The sequence below is a fragment of the Parus major genome, chromosome 1 (assembly GCF_001522545.3).
Source record: "Parus major isolate Abel chromosome 1, Parus_major1.1, whole genome shotgun sequence".
In the NCBI taxonomy this organism is placed as follows: Eukaryota; Metazoa; Chordata; class Aves; order Passeriformes; family Paridae; genus Parus; species Parus major.
In genome coordinates, this window is record NC_031768.1 from 87,978,276 (window position 1) to 87,993,653 (window position 15,378).

Sequence of the window (15,378 nt, forward strand, 5' to 3'; positions counted from 1 at the left end):
CACTCTGAGTGCCTGTGGCCCTCACAGATTAGAGTCCCTAAAGCTTCTGACAATTCAGCACATTTTCTGAAGCAAGATGCCACAGTGGTCTCTTAAAACTTGGGTTTAACTCTTCTGACTGGTATTTGATAGAAAGTCTGTAACAAAATCAAATGTTGAGTCCATGGCTTCAGAATTGCTCCCCACAGAAGTTCATCTGCAGCTGTTTGCAGCAGAATTTGAAAGTTGTTTCCAGGTCTTGCATGTGTTTGCAGACTGTAGCACATAAGAGATTTGTAGGGTATGCAGGAGTGAGCCCATCTTGCCTTTAGAGTAACTAAGAATTCTCTGGTCCGAACAGCATTCGTCTGAGGAGAGAGTGCACAAATGACCCGTTGACTGCTTGCTTTTTTTTCATGAAGTGAAGCTTCACAAATCATTAAAACTTGTGGCATGACTGGCAGTTGGAAATAAAATATTCCTGCTAGCAGTACTGCATGGAATGACAAAAGCCTGGAGATGGATAGAGGGTTGCTTGTTGCACAGTGTACATGGCTGTGTTTGAGGAACAGCGTCAAGTAAGGAAAACAAAGTGAATATTATTCTAATGCCTCTTGTGTGATAGCAGCAGGAGGACACTTAGACCATTATGACAAAGTGTTCTTGTCTGCTGCTGATTTATTAATACAGTAAAAAGGGTAGCTTATTTTTTGTTTTTGTTGAACAAAGTTATTTACTTTATTTGCAATGTAAAAAAAAAGTTTAATAGTTTACTGTGGTTACTTTTGTCAGCTTTAGATATAATGCAGTTCATTTAAACACCATCAAAATGACATCTCTTTCTGAGCAAAATAGTAATATCGTTTGTGTGGCTAAATCCAGCCTCAAATCTCATTTAAAGTAGAGCACGAGGGATGTTAAGTACTTGATACTCTATCAACAGATAATCAAACTAATCCTTTCCAGGAATCTGACAGGCAGCATCTCCTCCATTCAGCAATACTAGTTAGACAAATTATGTTGTATGTGTCAATGGATATCCCCAACAATCAACCTAAATATATAAAATACAGGTTTTCAATAAGTAAGACAATACCATGTCTACTGGTTTCACAGAATTCTTACATGTACTGATAAAATTACCTAAATTAAAGCTTTAAGGCTTATCTAAATTAAGTTTTCAAAGGGTGAAAATCTCAGAAGAGTTAACAGCATTGTGTATGTCCTGTTCAATGAAGATGAGATTTGAGCTTGTTGCCAGGAGATGAGCTGCTTATTCATAAGTAGTTGTGACAGCTCACTGGTCTCTTAACAGGACACAGCGTCAAAAAAACCCTCTATTTTTCTTTGACTTTTAAAGCATTGTCTCATATTGGGCGTTGCCACTGCTCACTGCAGTGCAGATTGCAATGCCTGTGCAGTTTCTGTTTACTGGGCTTGTAGTAATCATTTTCTTGACTGGCAAAGGACACTTAACCCAGTTTATTGCTGCATCTTGGTGCTGCACGACACCTGAGGCAGAGAAAACTGACTTAATTCTGGATTCATTTCTTCCACTCTGATTGGAAATAGCTTTTTCCTGTTAGTGTAATATACTTTAAACTGGGGGAAATAAAGGACAATCTGTTTTAGCACTAGAAAGTACAATAGCTGTGCAGTGATAGCTACTCCTAAAACTCATTCTTTGGTCATCTTCTTGTGGAGGGCTGTAAAAACTAAGAAGGAATAGGTAATTTTAACTATTCTTATGTATCTCCTCTTGATCAGATCTGTTAGTTTTTCTGTCCCTCTTGAGTAGTTTAAGAAACATACTGATAGGCACCAGTGACACCAAGCACAGTATGCTTCCTGTTGTTTTTCCAGACATTCATTTTTTTGCATTACTCTTGACACAGTAACACTTTAGCTTTTACCACAGAGTTTTCCTGTTCTTTCCTCCTGAGGATTTTCACGCTTTATCTGATCCAGAAAGGAAGTATGGCATTGTCTTTTGTCAACTGAAAACACAGTTCTTCCAGCAGGATTTTTTTCACTTTGAAACAGAACGAAAATACAACTCTGGACATGATACTGCCTTAAAATTGAGCATCTTTGGCTGTCTTTGCCTTTTGGAACTTGTTCTCATTCAGTAACTAACTCTTATGTTTTTGTCTTGAAAAGGAATTTGCATGCTAGCTGAGAACAGATATGGTGAGAGAAAAATAAATGCCAGGAATGCTACAATAACTGCTAAGCAAAGCCACTAGAATCTAGGAAAAATATTAACCAAAAAAATGTTGCCTCTAGATGTGTGCACCTACCACATGATAAAAATGGTGAACTCTTCTTATCTGTTAAGAATCAAGAGGATGCTGTCTGCAGTAACATTCTGTTACCATTTATGAATTGGATAGTCAAGAAACAAACTTTTAAAGGAATGACCAAGAAGTTCTCTAGCCTTCCAACACAGCATATTCTGTGATTTTATTTTTTTTTTCAATTCAAAACACAAGATTGAAGATAAGTGCCTATATCAAAATAATGCAACTATGTGCATTTTAGGAAAAGGTCTTTTAAGGTGACCTAGGTAATTGTGAACCAGATAGTCTGTTTTCACTTCTTCCTATCCCAGAAATTTACATAATGGAAAATAAGAGATCATCAGTACAGTAGTGACTTGACAATAAAGTCTTAAGAGTTTATATCTGAGTGCAGTTTTGCTCTTGTTAAGATGGCAAATAAGTAGAAAACTCCTGAGATATTTAATTAAATTGTTCAACTAGGCCTGTGTAAATTAAATCCATTTCAGTGTTGCCAAAGGTGTAGGTGCAGACTGGAAGTTACAAGAAAAATGAACAACCCATGTTGAACAGACCAACATGGGGATTTGATAAGGGATCATGTTCCAAGTAGTTGTGGCTTTGGAAGAGTATGTGAAACTCAAAAAAGGCAAGCTGCTCAGATTGAACCTTTGGTATGAAACCCTGTGGCAAAAGACCTATGAGCATTTGGGTTTATAAATAGAAACTTAAGATATGAGGAGAAATTTATTTCTGTTGAAGTCACTAATAAGACTTATAAGACTGCTGTTGTTGTGCGGCAAGCTTCTTGGTAATCATGTTCTTAGAAAGATTTATAGACACAGTAGAAAGTTGTAAAGAGTTAGAGGACTGGTATTTGTGCCTCCTGGACACATGAATAGCCAGGATGTGGTACAGGATGCAGACCAGAGATCTCTCTGAAAGGAATCTTTCATTGAAGTACTGCTTATTGATCTAAGTAGAAAGGTATATTGACACTTCTTATTTTATGCAGATGATCAGATTGTTGCTCTTGAACCTTTTCTATTTTAGCTTGTGTGGCATAAAGGAACAACATTTTTATCTTATAGTTCTGGTCCTGAGAACTATAAATTATGCTGCAGGAGTCTGGATATTTATTTCACCATTTTGTCAAAACAAATGTCTGGTTTTTCAAGTGCCTTGCAAAATTTATGCAACTCTGAAGATTCAGTGCTTACTAATTCATTGCTCATAGATTTTGTTTGCCAACTAATTTTCTGTCAGAACTCAGTCCACATACATATATATAGATAGATAAAGTGTAGATATGCTACATATCTGTTGATTGGGAAAAGCCCATAAAAATTGGAAAAACAAGTTAATAAAAAACCCCATAAACCAAAAAAAAACAAACAAAACCCAAAACCCCCAAAAAACAACAACAACCAAACACTATTTACTTTAATCAGGTGCAATGTAATGTGCTTTGCATCTGTCATTGTGTCAGGGATATGTTTTTGTAGAGGTAAAAGCTGTGTGATTTTTACTTTTTTTTTCCCCTAGACTGTGATTTTTGCATTATAATCTGTCACACTGTACCAGTGGGAGAAGGGAGGCTGTGTGTATAATGACTGCACACAGTGTAAAACAATATGTAATTTAATCTCTGTTTAACTTTTCTTTTTAAAGGCAAATACAGTCTAAAAGGGTCTGAGTCATTTCTGGCAAAGACTAAAGGGGAAATCAAGATGAAATTTAAAATGGAAAGCTTGGCAGCACATTCAAGAGAAATGGGAGACAGAGGAATAACTGAGAAAGAAAGTAGAAATTGAGACAATTGAAGCACAGAGCTGAAAGACAAAGAAAAATATATAGGAAATACATTTCATGGCATAGAAAAATACATGAGAAACAAAGGAGATACTTGTCATGAGTGGAGAAGGTGATAGAAAAAGGTGTTACCAAAAAGAAAACCAGTGTCAAGAGAGATTAATAATCACATGAAGTAGGTCACTTCTGTTGCACAAAAATAATTCTGATAAAACTTGTTAGCTTAGTAGAAGCAGCTTAATTATTTGACTTCAGAACCATTTCTTAAGGTTTGTAACACAGATTTTTCTTCTTAAAAACCACAGAGTGAGCGGATCATCAGTAGGGTTGTGAAATTCAGGCACAAAATGCAGTCTGTAACTCAACTCTGTAGAACAGCTGGTAGTACCAAAATACCAAACATTGTTGATTAATAGAAAAAAACAACCAAAAAAACCACCCCCAAGATGCATTGATACCATTTGCTTTGCCTGGATGTGTTTGGCTACAAAGGCATGTTGAAAGACTGATATATATTGGAGACAATTCTAGGAATTAGGAATATGATTTGGAGATGAGAAAGTGTTCTTCCCCTGTCAGATTCTGTAAGATGTTTCTCATAATCCTGTTCCTTACAGCTGTACTCTTGGCAGTCCATCTGTTTTATGTCTCACCTTCTTTAGATCTCCATTTGTTCCCTGTCCTTCCTCTTGATGCCTTTGTTTCTTCCCTTCACTGCCTATTTATGCTCCCTTCTTTTACCAACTTCTCCCTGACACTTGACCTTGTAGGAGGTGGGGGACTGGAAGCCCTGTCCTTTACCACTTCTGCTTCCCCACTGGCACAGCTCTATGCTGATCTTCTGTCCCTTGATGGCTCTTTTCTTCAATTTCCTGATGGCCATTCAAATTAATTTTTCTCCTTTCTTTTTCTCCTTTTCTCCATTCCTTTATTCCACAGTTTAAATCAGTCTTTCTCTGTGCCAGCTACTAGTGGGGGAACATTTAAATGAGAAGCCAGACATTGTCCATGCTCTCACATCTGGTTCCCTCTGCTACTGTAGTAGCTCCCATGGAAAGAAGAGATTATGCTTAGCATGAGTGATTGTGGTTTGTGTGCTTTGCAAATTCAAGATTGTTGCTTTGTTCTTTTACAAAGGTAATTAAACTGGTAGGTTAATACTGCTTGTGCAGGTAAACTTAGAGTGAAGAAGCCAGAGATATGAAAAGCAGGAAAGATGAAGAACAAAAATTGCATACTACTCTTGATAATAATAGCAGAAGAGAAAATTAACTCATGACTGCCATGGTTTTTGGCTCAATTAGATGGGATGTGAAGCAGTGTGCTACATCTTCTGGAATTATCAGAGTGAGGAGGCATTTATATGCCATATTTTCATCACATTTATTCTGAATTTGAAGTCATCTGTGATTCTGACTGACTGGTGTAAAGTGCCTTGGATTTGAAGGCCCTTTAAAAATTGAGAAACATGTAACATTTCTACTGAGAAATGCATGAAACCTGTGCCAAGGAATCTAATACAGCTATTGAAGTAAATGGAAATTATGCAGTTTAATTGAAGTATTATTAGCCAGTGCCAGGTAGTTCAAATATGATTAGCTGGTTGTCCAGTGCATGCCAAATTTTTATGTTCAGATCTTCTAAAGCAAAAATGTTGAATATTTCTAATAAGCTAATATATGCACAGACTTTCTTATATAGGTTTTTCAAAAATATCAGTAGTGTGAAACCTATGAATATTTCATGACATCCTGAGATGCCTCAGTCAACAGTAACTGGATTCCTCATGTCTCTTGTCCGGGAAACCAGCTTTGGAAAACTTTTGAAGAAGATAAAGATAGTATCACTTAAGAATTCTGTTTGCAAATCTTTCCCTGCTGATGGTAGAGAATCACCAGAGTATTTATCTTTTATCTAAGAAGCATTTGAATATATAATTGCTAATTTGTAAAATGTAAATAGGGGAAGTTGTAGTCAACCCAACAATATCTGTCTTATCTGCAGTTAACTGATGGAGGTCAAGTATTTTTGTCTGTTTGCAACTCATTTGTAGATGGTAGCTGAACAATATGATCAGATAGGCATTTTAATACTTTTCAGTACAACTCTTAACTTAGGAAGCACCACTAGGATAGTTCTTCTAGATTATTATGATGGGATAGTTTCTTCCATTTCTTTTGATAGTCTTTGTCCCTGTGTTCCTTATTCCAAAAAATCACAACCTGTATTTTCATCTCAAAACAGTCTAGAGCCTCTAGGAAAGAAGCAGCTTGGGTGCCTGAATAGACCTGTCCACTCTTGTGCGCTTTACTTGAGCTTTTGGTTTCAGAAGTAGAGGGCAGAGCACAGTTGCAGCTTTTACCTTGGAAGCTGTGATAATTGTGATATACTGCATTAGAAATTTTTTTACAAGCTGAATTTCTGGATCCTTAAGCAGAGAAACTAAGGAGAGCCAAGTTTGTGTAGCCATGAAGTTTAGGTTAGGTGTTACATCACCTAATTTCATGCATCATCTGAAACTGGACACCCTTCCTTGCCTTCCTACTGTTCTTTAAAATTGTCAGCAAAAGTGTATCTCTCAGGGAGGAATGCAGTGTGATTTTCTTTAATAAAAAGTGTGTGTAGAAGTCTTGTTTGTGATTTTCCTGGTTAAGGAAAATGTCAACCTAGTCTACATGTTTTGAAAACTAAGGGAGTTTCTTTTTTCACAAAGAAGCAATATTCCATGAAGCATTTATTGCCTTGTGAGATGAGCAAACCATCAAGTTATGTAATATTAATGGCTTAAGTACTATCTGCTTTATCCTGTTGCTCTTGAGAGACCAGAATTCTCATAGCACAGGAGTACTTCACAGCAGCAGATGTAACCAGTCCTGGACTTCAACGAGGGTGAATTTGGCAGTGTTTTAAAATTTTGGAGACTGTTAGAATTAAGCCAAGTTTCTTTCCCTGTGCCTGTGTGAACTGCCTGCATGTAACTGCTGGATGCCTTGCAGAGCTGTAGTAGCTTTGCAGCCAGAGGTTTAAGTGAGTATCATTGGGCACCAAAGCTAATGTACAAGATGAGCATGATGGCATTGCCCCTGGATCAGTCCTACCTTCAGAAAGGGCAAGCAGAAATGTCCAGGGAGCTACAGCCTGACCAGTCTTACCTCTATCCCTGGAAAGATGATGGAGCAACTAATTTAGAAAACTATTCCCCAGCCCATGATCAACAAGGTGATTGGGGAACTCAATGTTCAACCAACCCTGATGACCTATGATGAGCTGACTGTATTTTGTTGAGATCCTCATGAAGAAGCTGGTGAAGTATGGGCTGAATGAGCAGATAGTGAGGTGGATTGAAAACCGTCTCAGCAGACAGGTTCAGAGGGTGTTAATCAGCCATGCAAAACACAGTTTGAGGACAGCAACTAGTGGTGCACCCCAGATCCAATCCTGTTCAATGTTTTCAGGAATGATGTGGATGATGAGGCAGGTGGCACTCTCAGCAAATTTGCTGATGACACCAAACCAGGAGGAGCAACTGATACACAGAGGAACCTCAGTAGGATGGAGAAATGAGCTTGACAGGAACGTCATTCAGTTCAGTGAGGGCAAGGACAAAGTGCACCTGGGGAGGAACAAACCCATGCACCATTATATGTGAGGACCACCCAGCTCTGCAGAAAAGTGGTGGACAGCAAGTTGACCGTGTGCAGCAATGCACTCTTGCAGTAAAGAATGTGAATGGTATCCTGGTGTGCATTAGGAAATTTGCCAACAGGTCAAGGGAGGTGGTTCTTACCCTTTGTTGCTCCATAGTGCAAGAGACATGAACATACTGGAGAGTCCAGCAAAGGATTGACAAAGATAGTTAAGGGACTAGATTATCTCTCATTTGAGGGAATGCTGAAAGAGCTGGGACTGTTCAGCCAGGAGGAAAAAGGCTCAGGAGAGGCCCCATCATTGTGTGCAAATATCTGAAGGGAGGAAGTAAAGGAAGTAGAACAAATTGTCATCATAGCCATCTTAAGTTGTCACCATGGTCTGGATTCAAGTTGATTATTGGTTTTTTGACTCTGATCTTAAACCACTGGGTTGGGTTTAGATTTTTCACTTCCATATGGATTTTTTTTTCTGTCACAAAGTAATATAAATTCATAGAGCATTCCCTTTGCAGAATAAGTCTTCTCTTGTTTAAAGAGTTTCAGTCCTTTGGAAATGCTAAGTGTACTATCAAGTACTTTGGTAATCATTGCAGCTCACCAAGGACAGCAATAGTACCTCAGCTATGGCATTGTCTTTACAGTATCTGCAAATTTTCCCTCCTTGAACATCTGCTAGAGCTCAAGAAACCTACAGTGCTGATGAGGTGTTGTTGAATTTATGTATTTCTACACCATTTCACCTCTATAGGTAGTATAGTTTGTAACTGCATTGCTAAATTTCACATGAATATGATTTACATTCTCCAGGACCAATTCTAGTTGTGGTATACCACTTCAATCATCACTAACAAACATATATGAAATATACCTCAAGTGTTCTCCCACTCTCATTTCATAGTATAATACCTGAAATGTTACCAGAATCTTATTGCATCTCCCTCAACTCACAAGATGACTTTGTAATTACATTCATGAAAATTACTAGAAGCAGATGTGTAAAGAGGGAAATGTTTCTCTGTTTCTCAGCGGCAAAATGGCCTCCACTTTCAGGGGGGAATGCCCTAGGAACAGTGTAAAACCTGTGAGCCCCCAAACTTTACAGGGGCAAAGCATGTTGGAAGTCAAGAGCTATTCATCTAGGAACTTAGAGCTATTCATCTGGCATGCAGATATCTTTTTCCTATGCAGAAAGACTTATGTATAAACAATCATCAAACCCACAATGCTTAATAAGCTACTTCTGGTTTTCTTCATTTGGTGATAATGGTGCTTGGTTTTCACCATGAGCCTTAATCTCTGCTCATGCAGAGAGTCCTCTCTAAGAAGTTGACCTTTAAATGAGTGTTTAGCCACCACAAGGCAGTGAGGAGCTGACTGCTGCAGATTGAAAGTAGAAAGATATCTATTCCTGATTGGGTCAAGGAATACCACATAGTTTCTGAGGGTCTGAGTCTGGTATTGCTGTCAAGAGCTCTGGTTTTTCAATCTACATTTAGTAATTAGATACATCTCTCCCATTGTCTTCATCCTTAGTGTTCAAAGGAAATGTGTTCAGGATTTGATACCTGTGGTAGTACTGATGGTGTACTACATTTCTGTGAACTTGTGCAGTGTTTCTGTTTTGTCTGATGTGTTTTTCAATGATCCAGGGCTATCAAGCCTACAGATCCAACCACGTTGCATGGCCATAGATTCTCACTAGTTAATAACCATCAGATTAGAGAGAAGTCTGGTATTTGTTACGTTTTAATAAGAATGATTCAAAGGCTGCTCTATGCAGATAAATGAAAGAGATTCCTTATTTGTAGAAAACATCTATCATCGCTCTCAGAGTTAGGAACAGAGGCTGTTTGGTGCTGTTTAGTGCTGGAAGGGAACACCTAAGAGCAGTATTAGCATAATACAGTCTTCTGACGGCTGTAGCCATGCATCTAGGCAGTCACTGGATACATCAATAAGGCTTTTGAAGAATTGCTGAAATCTTTAAGGCCTTTTCTTGTGAATGTTTTAAAGGCCTTGCTTGGATTAATGGGCTCAGGAGCAAGCTCTCATATTGTGGGTTAGGTGGCAGGTTTGATATGTTAAGCATCAACTTAATGGAAGAAAATTATTCAGGCCTTCACAGCTGGTCTGCTGTACATACTAGTTTGTAAATACTGATTGCTGTTTTCATCTTAATGAGGGATCCACTTATCCGATTTGGGGTTTAGATTTTGCTTTTTCTGCCAATTTTCACTCTCTTTCCTTCTAGCTGTAAACAGCTTGATTTGTTTTTGAAAGGGGGAAAAATTCCTCCATTGCTTTACAGTATTTGCAGAAAGAAGCATTAGCCTAGTAAAGGCCATGTAAATTGATGGCTTTAATGTATTAGATTTTGCCATGTGAAATGGAAGCACTTTTCCAAGTCTACAGTGGCTTCTAAAACTTTTCTGAAGAATGCCTGTATTTTGAGGATGGGCAGAACAGCTACCTTGGGATTAATACCCGTTTATGTAGAAAGTATTTTTGCATCTTCAAAGCAGGATATCTTGCTACTGCTGTTATGATGTCTTTAAGAAGATTCTGATCAGTTTATACTTGCAGCTTTGTGCTAGCAAAGAAACTTGGGGATAGATGGTCTCTGTTATTCATGAAAGGTGCTGTGTGTGTCTACAGATACCATACCTGAGAGGCAAAAGATTTTCTTCTTGCATGTACAAAATGTGCACAAGCCATCTCATATTTGGGAGCTGTGGTGGGTTGACCCTGGCTGGATGGGAGGTGCCCATCAAAACTGCTCTGCCACTCCCCTCCTCAGCTGGACAGGGGAGAGAAAAAAAAAGCAATGAAAGACTCCCAGGACCCTGTCTAGTGTAGGCTTCCTGCAGAGTCACAGCCTCCTCTGGGGATCCACCTGCTCTGATCTGGGGCTCTTCCATGGGCTTCAGGTGGAACTCTGCTCTCCCAGGGACCTCCATGGTCTGCAAGGGAATCTCTTCTCTGATGCCTGGAGCACCTCTTTTCCCTCCTACACTGACCTTGGTGTCTGCAGGGTTGATTCTATGACTTATTCTCACTCCTCTGGCAGCTGTTCTGTGGTTGGTTTTTTTTACCCCATTCTTAACTACGTTATCCCAGAGGCTCTACCACCATCACTGATGGGCTCAGCCTTGACCCATGGTTGGTCTGTCTTAGAGTCAGCTGGCATTGGCTCAGCCAGACATGGGGAAGCTTCTGGCAGCTTCTCATAGAAGCTGCACTTGTGGCCCCCCACTACCAAAACCTTGTCATGCAAATAAAATGCAGCAACATGGCTGGAAGAGTGGTAAGGCAGCTGAGTAATTCTGTTATTCTTCTGTTCCTTGGCAAAGTTAAATCATCTAAGTCTTTGTATGTATTGTACAGAGGATTTTTAAAAGCTGTAGTGCTGGCTTTGCAGCAATCAGAGTCATGCTGCAGTAGTAGTTATTCTTATCATCAAGTTTTTCCTAATAACTAACTTACTTTTCCTTGGTCCATTTTGGTGTTATTTTATGTTCTCCATATCCATGGAAAAAATATAATTTCCTTTTACTTGTGTTAGCCTTTTAATGACTGAAAAGTCATTATCTTGTCCTCTCTTGAACATCTTTTGTCTAGACTAAATAACCCCAATTCTTCTACTGTTTCCTAATGAGCTCTATTTTTAAGGCACCCATTCATTTTGTTCTTTTCTGTTCTTCTTGCCTATGTATTTTTTGAAATGCATTGTCTGTCAATGGGGAACTGTCAGGGCTGAAATAGAATCTATGAGTTCAACCCACTTAAAAAAAAAATTAAAGTAAAAATATTACATGATAAGTAACGGTGTTGTCTGATACCAGCACATTATTTATAAGCTAGAGCCTGAGGCTTTTACTGTTGTTCTTATGGTAAGTTTGAAACTTGCTGAAGAAGGCACGTTAATGAGCTCAGCAGAACTCTCTGGACACATCTACAGTTTCTCATAAATGGCACCTCACTCACCACTGCTTTCTACATTTCTTTTCCTTCCCTCTCTCCAAAAATGCTCATATGGTCACTTGGCTCTGATAAAATCCTATGCAGCTGTCTCCTGGTTCTTACTCCAGCCTGCATAGGTAAACACTGTGCCAAAGCTCAGTGGTTTTTTTATGCAGAAGTAGCAGTGAGATTGGACTGAGATGGCAGGAATAGAAAGTAAAGGCCTTCAACCAGTTTTTTGTTTCTGTACATTCAGTTTTGGATGAGAGGCATGTAGACAGGGAGTGTTGTACCCTTCTGATGGTAGATCAGTGGTGCTCAAGAGTCCTCAGCCCAATGGAGGTGACAGGAAAGTGCCTTTAATCACAGTCAGTTTGGGCAGGTACTGCTAACAGCATGGTTGTCTGAATTAGCAGTTCCTGCTGGTGCTGAAATGGCTCTCAGTGATTGCCTTGCTTTAAATGTCTTGTCTAGAATCATTCACATTTAGATCAGCTCAACCTCTACTTCATATATGATAGCTAATAACTCCTTCCTCAGATACATTTCAAACTGATTAAAAGCTGGATAGCAATGTAAATAGTCATTAAGAATATTCTTGAGCGAGGATGTTTCTAAGGATGTTCTTCCATTGAATATTCTTACCCTAAGGTTTCAGTATCTTTTATTAATGAACATTATGATACTGCTTAGCACTTCCAGAGTGTGCAAGATATTAAAGCTAAAGATAAACAAATTCATGTTACAAAGGTCTTTCCAAACTGTTTCACTGGAAGTCATCATTCTTGTTTTGATTAGGTATTGAAGCTTGCCTGCACTGTAGAAGGAGTCCCTCCAGATGACTCCCAGTAGATAGTTCTGTCTGGTCTTCACCCATCTACTACTTAAAATTCTAAAAGTTCAACATGAATTTTTGACGCTTATTTATAGATGCAAATGAGGTAGTTCTTATGCAACTGGGCCAAGACTGAGGTTTTAGTTCTCTTAAGGGTTTCTTTTTTCCCCAGTTACCATAGATTCCATCTGTGTTACACCTGTTAGACTATGCTTTCCTATTCTGAATTGGTCTTTTATTCGAGGTCAAAGTGTTATATGAATTTCACTGCTAAATTTCTGCATGTTTTCTCAAAGACTGTTTCTTGTCAGTTTCTTTGCTAAAAATCATTCAAGCTGTATTGCCTCTGTTGCTGCACAGTTCTATCAAATCATATTCTCAGGTATATCCTTTTTTAGTTTGGACATATCCCATCTTACAATTCATATAGAGAACCTCTCTAAAAGTTCTTTATTCTGGCTCATTGCTTTCAGATTCACCTTCATCTCTCCATACTCCACTGCATCAAATACAATTAGATGTCATCTTGAATTCTTTCTTCTGGTTTATTTCATGTCTCACTAGTCAACTCCTCAAACATTAAGATATTGATTTTTTCCCCACCTTCATATGAAAAATAAGGATGTTCTTGATTGCTTATTTTTCAGCTTGCTTCTCTAGTGAGCATCTCTTCAGTTTCTTCCCACAGATGTTACAAATCAACCCCTGCAGTCCTCCTTAAAGATTTTATTTATTTTGATTACAGATTGTTGGTCAGGTAGTTGACAATAGAATTGTAGAATATCTTAAGTTAGAAGGACCTTTAAGCATTGGGGAATTCAACCCCCTGCTTCTCTTAGGACTAGCTGAAACAGAACCATATGACTAAGAGCATCATCCACATGCTCCTTGAGCTCTGACAGGCTTGGTGCTGTGGCCACTCTCTTAGTGAAGGACATTTTCCCTATGTGAAACTGCCCTTATGCATCTTCATCAGATTTCTTTGTGTGCTATTGCTCATCACCAAAGAGATGATGTTTCTGTACTATGTTTGTATTGCCTAAGTTATTCTGGGATGTGGTAGCTCTTTTTGTAACTGGTTTGTGTGGTGCATCAAACTGGAAAATAATGGTATCTCCAGATTAAGGAGGCACTTGTCTAGAAATGTAGTGAATACTAAAAATGCATTAATTAAAATGTATGCTAGCAACTAACTGATAAAAGCAGATTCATGCCATGGGGATACACCAAATATGCCTTTGGAAAAGATGCTGCAGGTAGACTTAGAAGGAAGTTTCTCCCAATTGCTTGTCTGTCTAATAAACATTGGGCTCTGAGTAAGGCTATTACAGATTTGTGTTCTAAAATATGACTAAAATGACTGAGATTTCGTCCTGTCAGTAATTTCTGTGAGGGATCAGACTAGAGAGGGAAGGTTAACCCTGTAATTATTTTTCATATGCATTATCGATGAATTAAAACTAGAGGAAACTGCATGTCTGGTTTTGCATAGACAATGTTCATAAAAGAATAGGAACTCTGTCTGCACTAATCTCAAAAAGACATTGGAAGTTTGTAAAAATTAAAATATTTGGGTAGGAGAGTTATGTCTTGGTTTTTAACTGAAAAATACAAGGTGTGATTTAAAGACTGTTTTAAAAAGCACTTGAAATTCCTAATACTGGTGGAGGGAGGTGGGAGGAGACCTGATATTCTTCTGTAATAGGAATCTAAGAACTGTTGCTGGAGAGCTTGGAAGGAAAGAAATCAAAATGACAAGTTTGCTTTTCATGCTCACATCTAACTGAAAGTTATAAAGTGAACAAGTGGCAAAAAATTATAAGTTAATATGTTTTTTACAACGTAAAGCTTTTTTAATACAAAGAGGTAGGTGGGGCAAGGAAATTTCAGTCTTTACAGTTCTTGGAGATAAATCAGGCTTTGTAACTATTTGCAATTGATCCCACTATCTTAGGTTTTCAAGATCAAAGCAGTGCAACTGGCAGGAAAACTTCTTCCAGCCTTCAACACACCTACGGGTATACCATGGGCAATGGTGAATCTGAAAAGGTAATGAGTTTTCTTTTGTGAAGTGTGTTCCTCCCCCTCCCTCCAACTTAAAATTAATAATGGCATACATTAGTTTTTCTTAGTAGTGGAACTGTAGAAAATGCAGACAAATTGTCATTCCTGGCATGTTAAAATAATTTTGATAGAGTTCAGCACATTCTAATTCATTAACTGCAATAAATTTTGATCCTGTTTTTTTTTTTTTTTATTATTCTGCAATAACCATTCAATTTGCCATTGGACCACACTGAATGTATTATTCTGTGTGTTGCTCTAGAGCTAAATAATTGTTTCTTTAGTCATTACAAAATCTATTAAAAAACAAAATTGTTTGCAGGACATGGTTGAACTTACTGGGTTTTCTGTATGAAGATTCCCAGCATTTGAGAAGATGATGGAACTGTGAAGCTATTACTTCATTTTACATTTTAGCTTGGGTATAAAGTCTGGCTTGCTGAATTCAGCTGTGGTCTGTGCAGATGGAGAAGCTCCTTTAGATGACTGTTTAGATCAGACTGAACTTAGATGGTCTGCATTGCCCCATGGAAGACATCTGCCTTGCCTAATTTATGTTGTATTGCTTGCTCAGTGCTAGTATTTCCCTCAGATTTTAAGAGAGCATTTTTGATGCAAAGCATTCTTTACATTTTCACTATGTCCTTAAACAGTAGCTGAATTGGGATTTATATCTAGATTGTGTGTACACTTACTCATAATTGAAATCTTTTAGGAGAGGAAGTAGAAGTAATCTTCAGATGTATGTAGTTAACTACAGAAAATAAAAAACCCAATCCTGAAAGGTGATGAAAACTCC

The 15,378-nt window shown here is 38.2% G+C and overlaps 1 protein-coding gene across 1 annotated transcript in view; it reads left to right on the forward strand.

Moving 5' to 3' along the window:
• Positions 1 to 15,378, forward strand: part of MAN1A2 (mannosidase alpha class 1A member 2) — a 132,809-nt gene that overhangs the window by 70,594 nt on the left and 46,837 nt on the right. Inside the window, exon 6 of the mRNA XM_015636714.3 lies at positions 14,470 to 14,564. Coding sequence (XP_015492200.1) covers positions 14,470 to 14,564 — 95 coding nt within the window. The remainder of the gene's footprint in view (positions 1 to 14,469; positions 14,565 to 15,378) is intronic.